The 13188-nt window shown below is 45.2% G+C and overlaps 1 protein-coding gene across 1 annotated transcript in view; it reads left to right on the top strand.

The window, feature by feature from the left end:
* Positions 1–11078, top strand: part of srpx (sushi-repeat containing protein X-linked) — a gene marked incomplete at its 5' end in the record, with an annotated part of 22788 nt that extends 11710 nt beyond the window's left edge. Inside the window, 7 exon segments of the mRNA XM_083638369.1 lie at positions 29–205; positions 1966–2092; positions 2219–2340; positions 2785–2964; positions 5299–5432; positions 6872–6993; positions 10283–11078. Of these exon segments, the coding sequence (XP_083494495.1) occupies positions 29–205; positions 1966–2092; positions 2219–2340; positions 2785–2964; positions 5299–5432; positions 6872–6993; positions 10283–10463 (1043 nt within the window). The 3' untranslated portion in view covers positions 10464–11078.
* Positions 11079–13188: the final 2110 nt, after the last annotated feature.

Below are 13188 nucleotides of genomic sequence, written 5' to 3' on the forward strand. Positions count from 1 at the left end.
AGGAGTAACAGTGTTCTCCCTCTGTCAGAGATCCGGTGTTCCAAGCCGAACATGCCTGTCAATGGCGGCTACAAGTGTTCGGACGGCTCCTACTTCAACTCCCGCTGTGAGATCTTCTGCTCCCCTGGATACGCTCTGAAGGGCCCGAAGACCACCACCTGCCAGTACAACAAGCTCTGGAGCGCTGGAGACAGCACCTGCATCGGTAAGGCTGCGTGTGACTTTGTACATGAGTGTTTTTTTTTTACTTTTTTTTTCTTTTGCATGTTTTTAGCAGGTGGTTCCTATCTGGAAGAAACTCTAGGGGAGCACGGGGAGAACATGCAAACTCCACACAGAAAGGCCCTTTTTGACGAGCCCACCTGGGCCGTAGGCACTGAGGACATGGGAATAGAGCTCAGCAGTCATGTGATGTTTCTTGCCCCAGTAGTGAATTCCCTATTCATTTTCTCCATAGACATTTAGAAAAATCCTTATATAACGAGTTTTAAGGCTCAAATTCTCGATCTTTTTTTCCTGCATTCATTTTGGGTTTTTGCTGAAAGTGAAATGTTTTATGGTCACTCACGATTCTCAGCAAGACTCTTTGGCTTGGTTCAAGCCTTAAAACTCGTTATATAAGGATTTTTCGAAACGTCTATGGAGAAAATGAATCGTGAACTCTCTTCTGGTGCAAGAAACGTCACATGACTGTTGAGCTCTATGGGGACACACCCTCAGCGCCCCAGGTGGGAATCGAACCCAGGACCTTCTTGCTGTGTGGCGACAGCGCTACCACTGCGCCACCGTGCCCCTTTTTATGTCCTTATATGCATGTGCTGCTTGTGCATAATTTTGAATCCCCACTCTGTTATGGAGCCAGAGGAATGCAGCCTGCAGCTCGCTCTCCAGACGCCAGGAATATTTGAAGCAGAATCCTCCTGCCTCTGAATCCCAGCATGAGATCATGAGATCATGAGATCATGCCCGGGCTGCACTGTGGAAACCTGCAGTGCAATCAATTGATTGATACTTGATTGAAATAAGACTGTTAATAGGTTTAGTATCCTCATGACTGCAGTGCTGCTCAAAGCTTGAGGCACCAAGCCAGCCTCAGAGACTGCTGGATGAGAGCCTCCTATGAAGCTAATCTCTCTTACAAGGCTATATAATTAACTTGGTAATTGTACAAGACAGACCTGTAGATACACAAACGCTCTCTCACTCTCTCTCTCTCAATCACACACACACACACACACACACACACACACACACACACACACACACACACACACACACACACACACACACACTGTTTCTCATCACCACGAGGTGAGAAAACCTTTGATGTTTTTGAAGCCTTTAGTTTTCTATTGGGAAAATTGGCGTCTGTGCATGAAATTGACTCTATTTTGCAGAGAAAAGCTGAAGCTGTACTTATGTGATCATATGCCTGGCTGAATAGTGCTGTAGCCTTGACACAGGTGGATAATCATGGGCTTTGTGTGCACTTGCACAGACTCATTCAGATCTCGCTCCACCACAGCCATAGATACAGTCGGTCTGTGTGGGAATGCCCACAAAATGTTATACGGCTGGCACGCGAGTGGGGGAAAGCCCCCCATATATCTCAATGGATTCTAGAGCAGGTACATAGACGTCTGTTCAGATGTGCGTTTACTGCGGTGGTTGAATCCCCGATCCTGTCTGCCCGGGCTGGGCTAGCAGCTAAATGCTAACCATGCTGAATGGGGAGAACGGGAGGATTTCCCCCACCCTGACCACGCCCCCAGCCAGCTACCCCAGCGTCTATGATGAGACATCGCCTAAATCCATCAACGTCCTTGCTGGAGTACAATATTGTTTGTGGCATGACATTGATTCCCCCTTACTTTCTGTCAGGCAACTTCTCAACGTTGTTTCAGCTTTATATAACTACAGAGCAAATATTAACTTTACTTTTTTGATATCTCTCTCTCTCTGTAGATATGGATGCCCCAGTGATCAAGTGTCCCAACCTGAAGGATAAGTGGGCAGAACCAGGGAAGCTGACAGCCAGAGTAACTTGGGACACGCCAGAGGGCATAGACACTGCAGATGGCATCCTTACAGAGTCAGTGTGACCTTTCAACCGTTCACCCCTCACCTTGTACCCCCTCTTTCTACCAGACCCCCCCCCCCCCGCCTCCATGTTGCTTCAGTAGCCGGTGTTCTTATCCTGTGGTCTGGTCTTTTGCAGTGTGATCCTGAAAGGGAGATCTTCAAAATCAGACTTCCCAGAGGGGCTCCATAAGATGTCCTACACTGTGTTCGACCGTGCGGGGAACAAAGCCTCCTGCCGCTTCTCTGCCAGAGTGCGAGGTGAGAGTAGGAGTCTTTCTGATACGGCCATCAAATGTTTGTGTGGCCTTGTGTTCTGTAGCTTGTTCTAGGACAGTGGTTCTCAACACGGGGTCCGGGGACCACCAGAGGTCCTTGAGGAGGTTCCAGGGGGTTCCCAGCAAATTACTTAATTGTTCAATTATTTCATTCTCTCTACCTACAATACAGATTGTCATAGATTTCTGGACAAAATCTATGTAACAATAAATATATTCTCAGATTTGGGTCCAAGAGACAAATGGGGGTCCATGGCCCTAATGTGTACTAACTTAGGGGTCCTTGAAATGAAAAAGGCTGTGAACCACTGTTTTAGGACAGGGCACACAGGAGCTCCAAACTGGTTCCTCTAATTGAAGGCCAGTCTCTCTACTCTCACGCTCCCTCAACGTTTTGCCTGCTGTGATTTGCTGTTGCTCTGTGCAGTGCGTCGCTGCAGCCCCCTGTTTCCTCCAGACAACGGCTACATGAAGTGTGACAGTGACGGAGACAACTACGGCGCCACCTGCCAGTTCACCTGCACCGGCGGCTTCGACCTCACGGGCAGCGCTGCCAGGGTGTGCCAGTCCGGACTCACCTGGTCCGGCATAGACACAAACTGCGCACGTACGTACTGCACGCAGCACACACACACACACACACACACACACACACACACACACACACACACACACACACACACACACACACACTACATTACATTCGTACCCTTTGCTAAACTGGTTCCATGTGAGCGCTTCAGCGGAGGTGAAAATGGGAATGCCTGCTGTGCTGTCATAACGCGCTGTCCATCCATTGAAAATGTCCAGCTGGTCAATACTGGATGCCCCTCCATCGACCATCTGCATGTGTGAGACATGAATGAGTGGCTCGGGGTCTGATGGGAGAGACTGTGTTTTACAGCTCCCATCTTATACAACACACTTATACAGCACTTACCGGAGCTCAATATTGCGTTTTGCCTATTTCTTTATTTTTTTTATTCTCTTTTTTATTTCAGTTTTCAGACATACATCAACAGGAGTTCACATTTTTACAATCTTTTCTTTTCCTTATTCTTTTATATAACAAAAATTAAAAGAATAAACACAGTCACGACAAAATAAGGGTGAACCCAAAGGACAACACACATAAGAGACATACACACACAAATAAAAAAAATAAAAAGATGGACACGTGGAGCATCGATTCAGTGGATCAATAACCCTTCAGTCTCTTATTTCAACAGAAATCTGTTCTAAACGGTTTGACAAAATCACCCCATCCCTCCCAATACATTTCGAAGGCGTCTGTCTTGAGTCAAATGTTAGCTTTTCCATTACATAGATGCTATGCATCACATTGAGCCAGTCTGACAGAGTCGGTGGGCTTTTGTTCAACCATCTCTTCGTTATAGCCTTTTTGCTGGCAACTAGCATCAATTTAAACATATACATTTCTTCAATACCATTGATCATTTCGGGCACCCTTCCCAAATACAAAACCTGAAAGCAGTGTTCAATCTCAATCTTTAGCACCTTTTCCATACTCTTTCTTATTTCCCCCCAAAAAATACTTAACACAGGGCAACTCCAAAATATATGATAATGGTCCACTCTTTCTTCTCCACACCCCCTCCAACAACATGTTTGACCTCCCCTTGATTGAATTGGCGTTAAAAAGTACCTAACTAGGTTCTTCCATTGGAACTCCCTCCATGACAGAGAATTTGTGGTCTTCCACTGTCTTTCAGTTATCATTTCCCACTCCTCCCGCTCCAGATTAAAATTCCCCTCCCCTTCCCATTTTTCTTTTAGATACAAAGTATTTCCCCCCTCAGCACAGAATACCCCTATATAGCTTTGATATGTTTTTAGAACCCTGGTCAGCGTTATACGCAGAGAGAAAGACCTTCAGCACCCCCCAATCCCCGACCTCTTCAGCTCTTCTTTACCAAATAGTCTATCTGTATGGCTTCTCAGCTGCAAAAATCTGAATAGGTCTTGATTTCCTAGACCATGCTTATCCTTCAGAACCTGAAAGCTCTTAAAAGAATATTTTTCAAATAAATCCCAGTACAAGGTTAACCCTCGCTCCTTCCAAGTCCTGAAGGATATATCAAGCCTATTTGGATGAAAATCTGGGTCGTAAGACAACCAACTGATCATCGAATGTGGTTCCCAGGTGCTAAAGGTCTTTACTACTTTGAACCAAATTTTCAGGGAGAGATCCAACCAAGGGTTAGGGTTTTCCCCAAGGTGACATTTCAGCTTACTATTGCCAATTATAGCCTGAAGCAGTACTCTGGTAGAGTACTGACACTCAATTGATTTCCAAGTCGCTAAATATGCCGGATTACATATACAAACCAGGGGTTTAATCTGCGCTGCCTGGCGCGTTTTGCCTATTTTGATGGGATGTTTTGCTGGCGAAGGTGGACCAGTGCATTATTTGATTCCATCTGTTGAGCAGTCTGTGAATGGTTGTGTTGTGGCGTGTAGTGCAGCGGTAGAACACGAGGGTTGCAGGTTCGAGCCCCCGTGTTACCTCCGGTTTGGTCGGCCGTCCGTACAGGCACAATTGGCCGTGTCTGCAGGTGGGAAGCCGGATTAAGGGTATATGTGTCCTGGTTTGCTGTACTTAGTGCCTCCTCGCGCCTGTTTGAGTGGGAGGGGAACTGGGGGGAATAGCTCTCCCACAAATCCTCCCATGCGCTACGTCCTGCCAGTGAAACATGTATCGGAGGAGGCATGTGCTAGTCTACAACTCTCCCCAGATCGGTAGAGGGGGTGGAGCAACGACCGGGACACCCTAGCAGGGAATTTGCCAAGTACAATTGGGGAAAGAAAATAGAAAATTGAGAATTGAGAAAATTGTCATGTTGTTGTCTGGTGATTAAATAAAAATTAAATGTTTCATGTCTTGTCATATCTCTTTATTTTACGCTCCACATTGTCACAGCCATGAACATTAACGTGGGCGTGCGCACGGCCGCGGCGCTGCTGGACCAGTTCTATGAGAAACGCCGGCTCCTCATCATCTCCGCCCCCACAGCTGCCAATCATAACTACCGCTTCCAGATGACCAACCTACAGGTGAGACGTGACTCGCAGGGAAAAGAAAGAGGTGTGGATGTGGAGACTGAGAGCGAGGGGAGGGGAGGAGGGGAACGATGGAAGTCAATACGCTTCTTGGCTAAGAGAGAAAAATGTGAGAAAATGTCACCTCAATGAATAAACGATGCTGACACCCACTCTGATAAGGCTATTCTGGGCAGAAGCCATTGAGTCAGAGCTGTCTCTACATGCCTGACCTTCCAAAGTGACTGGCTGATATGCTGAGAGACAAGCCCCGCGTCAATTGCATTCGGCAGGTGAAACATTAGCCCCATTACGTTCCCTTCGCCCCATTGCCAATATGAGGCCATTTAGACCTGGCACTAACATGTGATTTTCTGTGATCAGATTGCAATCGGATAGTGCTTGACCACTTGAAAGTACAGGTGTAAACGCCCCCAAGACACATTGAAGACGGATTGCGATCTGATCGTCCAAACCACCTCCAGAGGTGGTCAGGGATGCATTGTGACCACATTGAACATAAGTGTAAATGCAACGTGTCCTCTCAATCTGCATACAGCAACTGTATGCGGATTGAGAGGGCACCCGTTTTGGGTGATCAGATTGCAATTAGATTGGAATGTGATCACCCAAAACGCATGCTAACGCCAGGTGTAAATGAAATCAGGCTAATGTGGTCATTCAAGCACTATCCGATTGCAATCTGATCATCACAGAAAATGCATGTTAGTGCCAGGTGTAAATGGCCTCAATGGTTCTGGGACTTGGTCACATATGGTTACTATCCGTGATGTGAGGTACCGAGTGGTTAAAACGGTTCCTTACCCACTTCCAATGTCGTATCGCAGATTCAAAGATATAATATTCCTCTTATGGAAGCCAGTAGTATGTCCGGAGGTGGTAAAATGATATTCCTGCACGAAACAACTGTTTAAAAGCAGTCTTTCGGCAGCCTGTGCTGAATTTACAACAGAGTGTGTTTGGAGCTACAGGGCCAGCTCGCCGAGCCTAGGAATCGAGTGTGCATATCGCGCGAGATGCCTAGTTATTATATATCTTCGAATATGTGATACGACATCGGAAATGGGTAAGGAACCGTTTACCACTTCTTGGTACCTCACATCACGGATAGTAACCTTATGTGACCAAGTCCTAGAGCCATTGGCGATGGGGCGAAGGGAACGTAATGGAGCTGGTGAAACACCTAAAATCAGTGGGCCTTGGGATCCGTTTGGTTGTTTGGTTATCAAGTTATTTTTGCTCTCCATCTTACTGGGTGTTGGTGTCAGTTGCCAACTTGGTCAAATAGGGTTATATATCCCCCCTAATATGGGCTCTGCCCAATTTACTTTTGCCTAGATAGGAATCAATAGCAATGCTATAAAACGACAAACCATGTTTCAATTTCTCTCTCTCCCTCCCTCCCTCTCCCCCCTCTCTCTCTGTCTGAGCAGCATGCCCAGTGTGGATTGGACCTGAGGCATGTCACAGTGATAGAGCTGGTTGGGAATTACCCAGCACAGATAGGTCGTATTCGACACAGGCTCCTCCCTCCAGGGCTGGCCCTGCAACTCAGGTACTCACTCTCTTACACTACAGCCGAATAATTAATCAAAAATAAAATGTAAATATGAACTTCTGCAATTTCCAAATGGCAGAGGCTGCAATTAATTGCTTAGGAAGGTTAAACAAGGTATTTCAAAGCCCCAGGTAATCTTTAGTCCATGAAACATGTACATTGTTGCTCAATCATAAATCTTGGACACTGATTTACTGATCTACTTTATTTATTTAAACAATTTCATAAAGTTATGTGTGTGTGTGTATATATATATATATATATACATACATACATACATACATACATACATACATACATACATACAGAGATGGGAAGTAACTAAGTACAAATACTTTGTTACTGTACTTGAGTAGGATTTTCAGGTATCTGTACTTTACTGAGTATTTATTTTTCTGACAACTTTTTACTTTTACCCCCTTCAATTTAACACAAATATCTGTACTTTCTAATCCTTACATTTTCAAAACAGGCTAGTTACTTTAATTTTAATGCATGACTGACAAATATGATGTAACGTTGTTTGTTTGTCTCTCTCGTCTCGCGCTCCCCCCGCTTTTACGCATTATGTGCACCTTTTTTGTGGAAAAACCATGTCACAAACTGACAACTACCACCAATCACAGTTATAATGCCTGAAGCTCTAAAAGAAAAGTCTGGAATTGGTGAACTAGAAAGTTTACCACAAAGGGACTTAAACCCTCAGTCTTCTGATCCAAAGTCATACACCTTGTCAATTAGGCCAGGTGGTCTGACTGCTGGCTCAGGGTAACTTCTTATTTATTTGACACTAGAAAAAAGGTTTTTGTTAATGTCGAAAAGCCCATCATAAAACCGTTGTCATCATTTGGCATTCAATCATCTGTACATCAACTACACCCTTGAAACATCTCCCTCTGGGTCCTCAGACTTTGATGGGTGTGCCACTTGTCAAGGCTTGAAGTGTAACCAGCAGTCCCTCAGTTTAGCACATGGTCTTTATACCCTTGGCAGTGGACATGGATCAGAGGAATCAGCAGCAAGATGAGAAACTGATAACGAGATCCAAACTGGAGCCAAAACCATCAGAGTAAAAACAGCTGACAGAAGCTCACAGATGGAACAGAGCTTTTCTCGTTATGCCCTCTGAACAATGGCGTGTTCACCACACACACCCATGATCCACTCCCTGACTTGAGGAAACCTGCTTGGTGGCCTCACACAGATCAATATCCAGCATCCAGATCTACTGGATCCCAGCTGATTTAGTACCTGGAAAGATCTGGTCCAGGTGACATATCAAAGACTGCAGGATGGATACCGTGCTACCAGGCGGCTCACCTGGTAGCACGCGTACGATGGAAGCTCAGGTCTGAATCCGACCCGAGGTCCTTTGCCACATGTCATCCCCTCTCTCTATCCTCACCTTTCCTGTCTGCCTACTGTCCTATCTAAATAAAGTATCAATATTTCCTGAAGATTTTCAGGCTCAAGTCCAGTAAAGAACTTCCTAATTGTGAAGCGCAACTTTCTTTTTCAAATCACACACTCATATTCCTCTCTTATCTCCTTCTTGTCAGACCTACTTCACCAGTCACAGATCAAGGTTTAAAGCTACAATATGAAAATATTACAGGAGGAGGTGGGCTATAGCTCACTCAGATAAACATGTGGATGTTGTGGGATGTTCGAAGGTTGTTGGTTCATTCCCTCCTTCAGGCAGCACCAGTGATGCTTTATTATCATCATCAGTAGTTTAAACACTGATATAAATAAGTCTCTAGCTCAGTCAGGTAAACAGCTGCTTACTGTTCAATTCCAACCTATCTCACTCTTTATGCTCTGTTGTTGTCAGTGTGAGCACACATTGTGTAGAAGTGCAAACAGCTCATAGCGCAGCAGGATGAGTAGCTGTGTCTCTGTCATTACCTGACAGGCAGACTGTTGGTTTGATTCCCGAAGGAGACATATTACAGCACTGCCCTGTTTTTAACATCACCAGCTGACAGAGCAGCATAGCGCCTCCTACAGGCAGATACACAGAGCGACACAGCGGATCCACAGAAATGGACACTGTGGACAGACTGCAAAGAGATCCAGAGCAGACATGTCATGTACAGATACTGAGTCTAGAGCTGTTTTGCACAAAGTTATCCTCTACGCCTGGCGGCAGCAAGGAACGAGGCAACAGACACAAACAGCTTCCAATGTCAGTAAAAGTTCAACTCTGTGTTTTTCTGTCTCATAACCCTCTGCACATGTCTCTGTGGAGGTCGGGGTGGAGAACAGCCCCTCCCTAGCTCCAGGTAGTGGTGGGAATCGAACCGGCCAACCTCTATGGCCAACCACTGTGGCCCCCGCGGCATCTCTGGGCGCTTTTGTCTCTTTCCTCTGTCTGCTTTGGCTCTTTCCTCTGGCTGTCGCCATTCAAAACTGACAGACTCGAACCCACAACCTCAAAAGTGACCGAGGCCTCAATACTGATGGGCTGCAAACCAACTCGCTGTGCCACCAGACCAGACTTCTTAAGAAAGGGTTTCTCAGGGCTTTAAATCGCCCTTTCCTCTGGCTGTCACCATTCAAAACTGACTGAGGATCGAACCCACAACCTCAAAAGTGACTGAGGACTCAATACTGAAGGGAAGCAAACCAACTCTCTGTGCCAACAGGGGTTTTCCACTCTTTCCTCTGGCTTTTGCCATTCAAAACTGACTGGCTCGAAGAACCCATGTTGTTTGTCTGTCTCTCTCGTCTCAGGCTCTCAGCTTGTAGTATGTGCATTTTTTGTGTGAAAAACATACAAATTATTAATCAAAGTATAGTTTTATGCATCTTAAAATATGTTTTGAAGGGGTCTTTTAAGTTTAATAGTATTTGAATTATATTAATATGACGTGAGTTTCTATTCGCCTGGCGCAGAAAATACTTTATTATTTACTTTTATACTGGAGTACATTTCAGAGCCTGTACTAGGCTTTACTTTTACTTGAGTAATTAAGTTGAGTCAGTACTACTACTTTTACCAGTCTTTTTTACACAATTAACTGTACTTGTACTTAAGTAAAGAAAGTGTGTACTTTTCCCATCTCTGTATATATATATGACAAGGAATATGTGATATATGAATTGCAGTTTAATTGCAAGTGCAATATTTTGTCAAATACTTGTGATTCGATTTTTTTGCCAATATCGTTCAGCCCTATCTCTCTCTCACACACACACACACACACACACACACACACACACACACACACACACACCTACACCTCACCTGTATACTGACTGAGCTGATGTATCTATCCCCCAGGTTACTGCTCCGGATTTCACAAAGGCAATACAACATGGTGCTAATAGACAAGCAGGGCGTGGACAAGCAACGCTACACCTTCCCCATTACATCGGCCGAAATATTCACCACCATCGACACCTTCCCCCTCCGCAAGGACGAGATGGTGCTGCAGGCGGAGGCGGGGCAGACCTGTCAATGATGACAGGCCCTGGTCTGTCATCACACTTCCCTGTACCGTCGCCCATCTTGTGCCAGACCGTACACCGTGAACGTGCCTACTCAGTCACAGCAGACAGTGCTATCTATAATCTTCTGTTTCATTCAGAGACCTGTCAAACCATCCACACTCCTACCTGAACACATGGCTCATATGGTCTTGTATTCGGGAGCTGTGTGTATGAGTGTGTGTGTATCTGCCACAATAAATGGGATGTCAGTCATGGTGCTGGTCTGATGCAGAATGAGCCAAAAAGATTGATCGAGTCCAAAGAGATCACTAAAGCGAATGGGTCATACATTACAATCATATTGATTCCTGTGTCTTGTCTACTTTCTGTATGTTTTCTTTTATTATTATTATTGTTTTCTAAACAGAAATGTGTTTCACTATTTTGTACAAAAAACATTCTTTTTATGTATGGAACTGGAAAAACTTTCAGCTGTCTAAAATATTTATGTCTCACTTTTCTAATAGCGATGTTTTCAGACACTCTTTGGAATATGTGCACATGTGCAGTGCAGAGTGTGATGCGGGTCTGTCCGTGCGCTGTACATCTATACATCTGAATCTACATGACACTGATTAAAAAGACTATCACAGAGGACGTGATGTTTCATGTGTGACTGTCAGTGCAGGTGATGTGTGCAAATCCAACTTAGAACAAGTGCTACGTAGAAAAGTGAGAAATGGAGGGGGGCCAAGAAGAAACCTCTTAGGCCATGTTCACACTACAGGCAAATCCGATTTGCTGCTAAAGTCATTAATCATTATCTTGATTGGTTTCCCAAATCTGATTTGAGAATGTGTCCACACTGCCACAAATCTGATTTGGGCAAGTGTTCAAGTCGGATCTGTGTGTCCAGACCTCCATGTGGTTTGGAACAAGTGACACAAATCAGACTTGGAGCGTCCAGATGCATAAAACCAATCTGGATAGAATCATTAATAGGTCATTAAAGTTCACAAATCAGATTTGGCCTCCTAGTCTGAACATGGCCTTAGTCGATCATAAAATTGTTTATCATCGGAAATATTTTGAAAAGAAAGAAAGTCTATGGAAAGATGTAGGTTTATTTCAAAATATTTCTGTAATACATTTGAGACAAAATAGGATTGATTAGGCTACAGTGAATTTGATGCTATACCAGACTTGCATACACACGACAGAGAAAGTACATGCTTTAAGTCTAGAGTTTCTTCAGTAGTTGGGTATTGCACACGCCTCTCATCTACATTATGCTGTACAGTAAACACCGTGTATTATTACTATAAGTGTGCACTGCAAAACTGCTGTTTCCTCTCGCAGTACCGAGCGGAGGGTTTACAGAGGACAATGCTGGGGGGGGGGGGGGGGGATAATTGGCATTCTGCGTGAAGAATGGCACTGCCAGCTCTACTCCAGAATGGGTTTCCTGAACGAGGTGATTCATCACAGGATGTATAGCGGTGGGTGGCAGAGCCTCAGGATGTGGTAGGTATAGCAGGTAGGTATAGCAGGGTGTGGTAGGTATAGCAGGTAGGTATAGCAGGGTGTGGTAGGTATAGCAGGATGTGGTAGGTATAGCAGGGTGTGGTAGGTATAGCAGGGTGTGGTAGGTATAGCAGGGTGTGGTAGGTATAGCAGGTAGGTATAGCAGGATGTGGTAGGTATAGCAGGGTGTGGTAGGTATAGCAGGATGTGGTAGGTATAGCAGGTAGGTATAGCAGGGTGTGGTAGGTATAGCAGGTAGGTATAGCAGGATGTGGTAGGTATAGCAGGTAGGTATAGCAGGATGTGGTAGGTATAGCAGGATGTGGTAGGTATAGCAGGTAGGTATAGCAGGATGTGGTAGGTATAGCAGGGTGTGGTAGGTATAGCAGGTAGGTATAGCAGGATGTGTAGGTATAGCAGGGTGTGGTAGGTATAGCAGGTAGGTATAGCAGGATGTGGTAGGTATAGCAGGTAGGTATAGCAGGGTGTGGTAGGTATAGCAGGATGTGGTAGGTATAGCAGGGTGTGGTAGGTATAGCAGGTAGGTATAGCAGGGTGTGGTAGGTATAGCAGGTAGGTATAGCAGGATGTGGTAGGTATAGCAGGATGTGGTAGGTATAGCAGGGTGTGGTAGGTATAGCAGGTAGGTATAGCAGGATGTGGTAGGTATAGCAGGGTGTGGTAGGTATAGCAGGATGTGGTAGGTATAGCAGGTAGGTATAGCAGGGTGTGGTAGGTATAGCAGGTAGGTATAGCAGGATGTGGTAGGTATAGCAGGTAGGTATAGCAGGATGTGGTAGGTATAGCAGGTAGGTATAGCAGGATGTGGTAGGTATAGCAGGTAGGTATAGCAGGATGTGGTAGGTATAGCAGGGTGTGGTAGGTATAGCAGGTAGGTATAGCAGGATGTGGTAGGTATAGCAGGTAGGTATAGCAGGATGTGGTAGGTATAGCAGGTAGGTATAGCAGGATGTGGTAGGTATAGCAGGTAGGTATAGCAGGATGTGGTAGGTATAGCAGGGTGTGGTAGGTATAGCAGGTAGGTATAGCAGGATGTGTAGGTATAGCAGGGTGTGGTAGGTATAGCAGGTAGGTATAGCAGGATGTGGTAGGTATAGCAGGTAGGTATAGCAGGGTGTGGTAGGTATAGCAGGTAGGTATAGCAGGATGTGGTAGGTATAGCAGGGTGTGGTAGGTATAGCAGGTAGGTATAGCAGGGTGTGGTAGGTATAG

Source organism: Poromitra crassiceps (genome assembly GCF_964638095.1).
Source record: "Poromitra crassiceps genome assembly, chromosome: 6".
Taxonomy (NCBI): Eukaryota; Metazoa; Chordata; class Actinopteri; order Beryciformes; family Melamphaidae; genus Poromitra; species Poromitra crassiceps.